Source organism: Salvelinus sp. IW2-2015, unplaced genomic scaffold (genome assembly GCF_002910315.2).
Source record: "Salvelinus sp. IW2-2015 unplaced genomic scaffold, ASM291031v2 Un_scaffold8575, whole genome shotgun sequence".
Taxonomy (NCBI): domain Eukaryota; kingdom Metazoa; phylum Chordata; class Actinopteri; order Salmoniformes; family Salmonidae; genus Salvelinus; species Salvelinus sp. IW2-2015.
In genome coordinates, this window is record NW_019949834.1 from 1 (window position 1) to 8580 (window position 8580).

Below are 8580 nucleotides of genomic sequence, written 5' to 3' on the forward strand. Positions count from 1 at the left end.
CACTTTTTTCATGATTTGAATAGAGGAGCCCGGGGGGGACTAGGTTGGAGGAGCCCGGGGGGGACTAGGTTGGAGGAGCCGGGGGGGACTGGGTGGAGGAGCCGGGGGGGACTAGGTTGGAGGAGCCGGGGGGACTGGGTTGGAGGAGCCGGGGGGACTGGGTTGGAGAGCCGGGGGGGACTGGGTAGGAGGAGCCCGGGGGGGGGGACTGGGTAGGAGGAGCCGGGGGGGGGACTGGGTCGGAGGAGCCCTAGGGGGGGACTGGGTCGGAGGAGCCCGGGGGGACTGGTTGGAGGAGCCCGGGGGGACTGGGTGGAGGAGCCCGGGGGGGACTGGGTGAGGAGCCGCGGGGGGGGGGACTGGGTAGGAGGAGCCCGGGGGGGGGGGACCGGGTCGGAGGAGCCCTAGGGGGGACTGGGTCGGAGGAGCCGGGGGGGGGACTGGGTCGGAGGAGCCGGGGGGGGGGACTGGGTCGGAGGAGCCGGGGGGGACTGGGTCGGAGGAGCCCGGGGGGGGGACTGGGTCGGAGGAGCCGGGGGGGGACTGGGTCGGAGGAGCCGGGGGGAACTGGTCGGAGGAGCCGGGGGGACTGGGTCGGAGGAGCGGGGGGGGGACTGGGCTGGAGGAGCCCAGGGGGGGACTGGGTCGGAGGAGCCGGGGGGGACTGAAACCCAGTTGGAAGCAGGGTGTGGTCTTTAGTAGCTCTATGAACACACCTTCTCAGGTCAGGGTAACTTGAAGAGGACCGCTGGTTTGATTCAACACTGCACATCAAATCTAGTGTATTTCCCTCTACCTTGGATGACGTGACAAGGATCCGTCTGTGTTCAGTCACAAGGATAATAATACCAGGCGTCTTGCATTTAATATCCTATCTTGATATTATGGTATGGCAGGACAGGATTGCACCTGCCTGGCTGCCTGGCTGGCTCTGACAACATCCTAATCAACACCCTATTCCCTTTGTAGCGCACTGCTTCTAGACCATGGTCCCAGAGGGTCTCTCACTATAGGGAATAGGGTTTGGGACGTACCTTGGCTGCTAGCCTCAGTGTCTGTCACCTGTGTGATGCAGTGATTGCTATTCAGACCAGGGTCCTTGCTTCTGGCTCCCCGCCCAGCCCTGACCTAGCTTGGAACCCGTGGAGACTAGCTGTCAGCCCAATCATTTCACCTCTCTGTGTTCCACATGGCACCCTGCTCCCTAGATAGTGCACTACTTTTGACCAGGGGTCCCCCACGTAGGGTAGGGCACTATAAAGGGAATAGGGTGCTGTATGTGATGCAGGCCGTGCTGTCAGCCCAGTCATTTCACCTTCTCACGGTCAGACGGACAGAGGGACGGACGGACGGACGGACGGACGGACAGAGGGACGGACGGACGGAACGGACGGACAGAGGGAGAGAGGGACGGAACGGACGGAGAGAGGGACGGACGGACGGAGAGAGGGACGGACGGACGGAAGAGAGGGACGGACGGACGGAGAGAGGCGGACGGAGAGACGGACGACGGAGAGAGGGACGGACGGACGGACGGACAGAGGGACGGAGAGACCGTCCGCTCTGCTCCTCACACACTAGTGATGGGGGTGAAAAATCACTACAGTTACATATCGGGAACGTTCTAGAGAATCGTTTTGATAATATCGCATTATTTTTGCGCTAGTTGTCTGTACCTGCACCAAACTCCAGTATGTTTTTCTCCATAGCTTTGTTCTCTATCTTCTTTTTAAACAGGAGACAATTTGGTTTTCAGCCCTTTTTAATTTTCATTTACTGATCAAAATGTGTCTCGTCATGTCTCTCCTCCCTCTGCGTTGTCTTGTCTGTCTTGTCCCTCTGCATTGTCTTGTCATGTCTCTCTCTTCTCCCTCTGCATTGTCTTGTCATGTCTCTCTCTTGTCCCTCTGCATTGTCTCGTCATGTCTCTCTCTTGTCGCCTCTGCACTGTCTTGTCATGTCTCTCCTTGTCCCTCTGCACTGTCTCGTCATGTCTCTCTCTGTCTTCTGCACTGTCTCGTCATGTCTTCTCTGTCCTCTGCACTGTCTCGTCATGTCTCTCCTCTTGTCCTCTCTGTCACTGTCTCGTCATGTCTCTCTCTCTTGTCCCTCTGCGTTGTCATGTCTCTCTCTTTCCCTCTGCGTTGTCATGTCTTCTCTCTCCTTGTCCCTCTCGCTTGTCATGTCTCTCTCTTGTCCCTCTGCGTTATGGTGGAAAAACCTGAAAATCTAATAATTCCGACTGTGCTATTCGCCGTTGCTTCCTAACCTGTTGAGCGCGTTGTGTTCTGTCGTTGCCGTGGAAACAGGAAGGAAACGATCTTTTCGGCGGGTGGGCGGCGTGGCGTGCAGCAGAGTAGTTTTCAACATGCCAGTCATGAACGCTAGTTCCTCACACACACACGTCCACCTCACAGTGAAGTGAAAGGAGAGGCCAAGGCTCCTGCTGTCTACTGCCGTCTACTCTACTCATCACACAGGTGAGGMTGTATCCCAAACGGTTTCCTATGCTTTACGGGCCTGGGTCAAAAAAACGAGTGCACTATATAGGGAATAGGGTGACATTTGGAATACAWAAACCTCACACAGTCAGCTATAGCTCCCTACGACTGCAGCAAACCAACAAGTGATGGGAAATCATTTCCATTTTGTGTCAGAAGGACCCGACTCCCACAGATACTAGACTGTGTCAAAACAGAGGGGGAATGTAAGAAACTCAACCAGAAATAACAGAGAACTGGCATATGGAGAGGATCAATGATACTGCTTCAGAAAGACACTCGCAACACACGTCCAAAACCATACAGAACTGCAGAAATAAATAAACAGTCGATCTGACAGGTACTTTTATTTATTTTTTTAATTATATATATATATATATATATATATTTAAAAAGTAAATTGTATAAAAACATTATTAAAAAGGCTAACAGCGTACTACTCCCCGGTGCACAGTTCCAGGTACACCCCCCTCTCTGATAAAACCTCTCCTGAAGCCTTTTTCATTGTTTCATATGTTTTGGGAGGGGGGGGGAGTCTGTCCCCCCCCCCCATTTTAAAAAGGGAGGGAAACAGTCTCAGAGTTAACTGCACCGTTAGTAGAGTGAGACGTGTTGTGATCAACCAGAGCCACTGCTGGCAGATCCTATAATTGCCTCTCCAGAAAAATGGTTCTGTTCATTAAGCACACTGCTGCTGCCTACCAATCAGGAAGAAACACTGCTGCTGCTGCCTACCAATCAGGAAGAAACACTGCTGCTGCTGCCTACCAATCAGGAAGAAACACTGGGGTGAACTCCCCACTGGCTCCCTACTCCCTTTATAGGGCACTACTTTAGACCCTACTCCCTTTACAGGGCACTACTTTAGACCCTATTCCCTTTACAGGGCACTACTTTAGACCCCACTCCCTTTATAGGGCACTACTTTAGACCCTACTCCCTTTATAGGGCACTACTTTAGACCCTATTCCCTTTACAGGGCACTACTTTAGACCCTATTCCCTTTATAGGGCACTACTTTAGACCCTATTCCCTTTACAGGGCACTACTTTAGACCCTANACTTCCTGTTTTATTGATTAAGTATGTTGTTCTTCCGCTTTTATGATATAGGATGTTTTCTGTGTGTGTGTGTGTGGCTTCATATTCCACACAGTTTTTATCTCGAACCTTGTCTCCGCTCAAAATGGCTCCTCAATTAGTCGTGGACACAAAACCTCCATGTACTCTGATTCCACAATCGCATAGTTTCTTTAAAAGAGAGTTTACTTGCCGTCCGTCTACCTCTCCTTTCACATAACTACCCAGAGATGTTTTGAAAATGGCACCCTATTCCCTATGTAGTGCCCACTACTTTAGACCAGAAGCCCTATTAGCACCCTACTCCCTATGTAGCTTACACTACCTTTAGACCAGAGCCCTTAGGGCACCCTATTCCCTATATATAGTGCCTACTTTAGACCAAGGGCCCTATAGAAACCCTATTTCCTATATAGTGCACTACTTTAGACCCAGGGCCCTATAGAACCCTATTCCCTATATATAGCTGCACTACTTTAGACCAGAGCCCTATAGCACCCTATTCCCTATGTAGCGGCACTACTTTAGACAGATTCCCTATAGCACCCTTACTCCCTATATAGTGCACTACTTTTAGACCAGAGCCCTATAGCACCCTACTCCCTATATAGTGCACTACTTTAACCAGAGCCTATAGCACCCTACTCCCTATATGTAGTGCCTACTTTAGACCAGAGCACCAGGACTAAATAGGATTGTGGTTTGGGATTGCGTGCTGTGTTGGATGCCAGCCCTGTTTCCTGTCACTCAGGTCACCCTACAGGCCTCCCAGGGAGGAGACACAATCCACCTGTGTTGTTTTGGCGCTGCTTTGGTTGGAGCCATAATGGACTGACATGATCAGGGGCCTTCACCTCCATTGAGTGTAGGCAACACAGAGGATGAACCCTATTCCCTATATTAGGGCTCTGTAGGACTCTGGGTCTAAAGTAGGTGCACTATATAGGGAATAGGGTTCATAGGGGCTCTGGTCTAAAGGTTAGTGCACTATATAGGGAATAGGGTACTATGGGTCAGCGGCTGTGTAAAAGTCTTTCAGAAAAACAACGAAGTCTTCCCACTCTTTGCCAGTGTTGAGGTGGGAGCGTGACCCTGTCCCAACAGGTGTCGAGGTGTGGACCTATCCCAACGGTGTCGAGGTGGGAGCGTGGACCTATTCCCAACGTGTGTCAGATGGGAGCGTGGACCTATCCCAACGGTGTCGAGGTCGGAGCGTGACCTATCCCAACGGTGTTCGAGGTGGGAGCGTGACTATCCCGAACGGTTGTCGAGGTGGAGAGCGTTGACCTGTGCCCAAACGTTTGTCGAGGTGGTGAGCGTGACCTATCCCAACGTTTCGAGGGTGTGACCTATTTCCCAACGTTGTTGAGGTGGAGCGTGACCTGTCCCAACGTTGTTGAGGTGGAGCGTGACCTGTCCCAACGTTGTTGAGGTGTGGACCTATCCCAACGTTGTTGAGGTGTGACCTATCCCAACGTTGTTTGAGGTGTGACCTTGTCCCAACGTGTGAGGTGGGAGCGTGACCTGTCCCAACGTTGTTGAGGTGTGACCTATCCCCAACGTTGTTGAGGTGTGACCTATCCCCCCCACGTTGGTGATGTGCTGAACCTATCCCCAACGGTGTCGAGGTGGTAAAGGGCAACGAGTAATCCCTCCTCACCCTTTCAATTTGAAAAGAATGGACAATCACACCTGGAAACATTTTTGTACACAGCAACGGACTCCATTTCACTTCACGGTTATCAGTACATTCCTTTTAAATTCAAACATAAAACAAACTGTATTTCAATGTACTGACTGACTGTCTGCCACGACGGACCATCCGCCATAAACAGCCCAACTAATCGGGTGTCGGGTAGAACAAAAGCTAATTAAATATTGGATAACAAGTAATGAAAAATTAGGAGAGGCGGGGGAGAGAGCAGCGAAGGAGAAGAGGCGGGGTTACGGGGAGAAGCAGCGAGATAGAGAGGGGGAGGACGGGGAGAGGAGCACGAGAGAGAGAGAGGAGCGGGGAGACGCGGGAGAGAGCAGCGAGGGGGAACGATGGGCAGCGAGAAAGAGAGAGGAGGGAGACGGGAGAGGGCAGCGAGAGAGAGAGAGGAGGGGGAGACGGGGAAGAGCAGCCGAGATTAGAGGAGGAGGGGGAGACGGTGTGAGAGAAGCAGCGAGAGAAGGAGGAGGGGGAGGACGGGCAGAGAAGCAGCGCAGAGAGAGAGGGGGAGACGGGCAGAGGCAGCGATAGAGAGAGGAGGGGGAGACGGGGAGATGGAGAGCCAGCGAAGAAGAGTAGGAGGGGGAGACGGGGAGAGAGCACGAGAGAGAGAGGAGGGGTGAGGACGGGAGAGAGCAGCGAGAGAGGAGAGGAGGGTGGAGACGGGGAGAGAGCAACGAGAGAGAGATGAGGAGGGGGAGTACGGGGAGAGAGCAGCGGAGAGAAGAGGAGGGGGAGGAGACGGGAGAGAGGCCAGCGAGAGAGAGAGAGAGAGGAGGGGGGACGGAGAGAGCAGCGAAGAGAGAGAGAGGAGGGGGAGACGGGGAGAGAGCAGCGAGAAGAGAGAGAGAGGAGGGGGAGACGGGGAGGAGAGCAGCGAGACGAGAGATGAGAGAGGAGGGGGAGACGGGGACGAGAGCAGCGAGAGAGAGAGAGAGAGGAGGGGGAGACGGGGAGGGAGAGAGCAGCGAGAGAGAGGGGGAGACGGGGGAGAGAGCAGCGAAGAGAGAGGCGGGAGACGGGGAGAGAGCAGCGAGAGAGAGAGAGGGGAGACGGGAGAGAAGCAGCGAGAAGAGAGAGGCGGGGGAGACGGGGAGAGAGCATCGAGAGAGAGAGGCGGGGGAGACGGGGAGAGACAGCGAGACGAGATAGGAGGGGGAGACGGGGACGAGAGCAGCGAGAAGAGAGGAGGGGGAGACGGGGATGGAGAGCAGCGAGAAGAGGGGGAGACGGGGACGAGAGCAGCAGAGAGAGAGAGAGAGAGGAGGGGGAGACGGGGAGAGAGCAGCGAGAGGAGAGATGAGGGGGAGACGGGGGAGAGAACCAGCGGAAGAGAGAGAGGAACGGGGAAGAGCAGAGAGAGAGAGAGGGGAGGGGCGAGACGGGGAGAGAGCAGCGAGAGAGAGAGAGGAGTGAGACGGGAGAGAGAAGCAGCGAGAGAGAGGAGTGGAGACGGGAGAGAGCAGCGAGAGAGAGAGAGGAGGGGGAGACGGGGAGAGAGGCAGCGAGGAGAGAGAAGGGAGGGGGAGACGGGAGAGGAGCAGCGATGAGAGAGAGAGGGGGGAGACGGGGAGAGAGCACGAGAGAGAGAGAGGAGGGGGAGACGGGGAGAGAGCAGCGATAGAGAGGAGAGAAGAGGAGGGGGGAGAAGGCAGCGAGAGAGAGAGAGAGAGGAGGGGAGACGGGGATGAGCAGCAGCGGAGATAGAGGCGGACGGGGACGAGAGCAGCGAGAGAGAGAGGCGGGAGACGGGAGAGAGCAGCGAGAGAGAGAGAGGGGGAGACGGGGAGAGAGCATCGAGAGAAGAGAGGCGGGGGAACGGGGAGATGTAGCATCGAGAGAGAGAGGCGAGGGGAGACGGGAGAGAGCAGCGAGCAGAGAGACGGAGGGGGAGACGGGGTGAGAGTGCGAGGTGCGGAGACGGTGATGACGAGCAGGCGAAGGTAGAAGGAGACGGGGAGCGATGAGAGAGGTGTGAGAGAGCGCGGGAGAGACGCAGAATAGACGAGAGACGAGAGAGAGAGAGCGGGGATGAGAGCACGTAGAGAGAGAAGAGCAGAGAGGGGAGAGGACCGTAGCTGTGAGAGATAGCAGAGAGAGGAAGAGGATTATGGGACCAAATGAGAGGAGATAGAGATGGGGAAGCGGGGAGAGCGAGGGATGAAGAGAGGCGGAGACGGGGAGAGCAGAGAGAGGAGTGGGGAGACGGGGAGAGAGCAGCGGGAGAGAGAGAGGAGGGGGAGACGGGAGAGAGCAGAGAGAGAGAGAGGAGGGGGAGACGGGGAGAGAGCAGCAGAAGAGAGAGAGAGAGGAGGGGAGGGAGAGCACAGAGAAAGGGGAGACGGGGAGAGGCAGCAGAGAGAGAGAGAGGAGGGTGGAGACGGGGAGAGGAGCAGCGAGAGAGAGAGGAGAGAGCCGAAGAGGGGGGAGACGGGGAGAGAGCAGCGAGAGAGAGAGGCGGGGCGAGAACGGGGAGAGAGCAGCGAGAGAGAGAGAGGAGGGGGAGACGGGAGAGAGCAGCGAGAAGAGAGAGGAGGGGAGAGACGGGGAGAGAGCATCGAGAGAGAGAGGCGAGGAGACGGGGAGAGAGCAGGAGAGAGAGAGGAGCGAGAGAGAGGGGAGACGGGAGAGAGCAGAGAGAGAGAGAGGACGGGGAGAGAGCAGCGAGAGAGAGAGAGGAGGGGAGAGCGGGGAGAGACCACGAGAGAGAGAGGACGGGGATGAGAGAGAGAGAAGAGAGAGGAGGGGGAGACGGGGAGAGAGCAGCGAGAGAGAGAGCCGGGGGAGACGGGGAAGAGCAGCGAGAGAGAGAGGAGGGGAGACGGGGAGAGAGAGCAGCGAGAGAGAGAGCGGAGGGGAGACGGGGAGAGACCAGCCGAAGAAGAGGAGGGGAGAGGAGCAGAGAGAGAGAGAGGAGGGGGAGACGGGGGAGAGCAGCGAGAGAGAGAGGAGGGGGAGACGGGAGAGAGAGCGGGGGGGGGAGACGGGATAGAGAACGAGAGGGGGAGGGGAGACGGGGAGAGAGCAGCGAGAGAGGGAGGGGGAGAGTGGAGAGAGCAGCCGAGAGAGAGAGAGGGGGAGACGGGGAGAGAGCAGCGAGAGACGAGAGGAGGGGAGACGGGGAGAGAGCAGCGGAGGAGGGGGAGACGGAGAGAGGAGAGAGAGAGGGGTGGAGGACTGGGAGAGAGAGAGAGGATAGGGGGCAGACGGGGAGAGAGCAGCGAGAGAGCAGAGGAGGGGGAAGACGGGAGAGGCAGCGAGAGAAGGAGAGAGGAGGGGACGGGGG

At 56.2% G+C, this 8580-nt stretch overlaps 1 protein-coding gene across 1 annotated transcript; it reads right to left on the minus strand.

The window, feature by feature from the left end:
* Positions 1 to 111: 111 nt before the first annotated feature.
* Positions 112 to 2379, minus strand: LOC139027237 (uncharacterized). The gene is made up of 2 exons (XM_070442380.1): positions 2270 to 2379; positions 112 to 664 (listed from the first exon to the last, which is right to left on the minus strand). The coding sequence occupies exons 1-2, from the start codon at positions 2377 to 2379 to the stop codon at positions 112 to 114; spliced, it is 663 nt and encodes a 220-aa protein (XP_070298481.1).
* Between the last annotated feature and the right edge of the window lie 6201 nt (positions 2380 to 8580).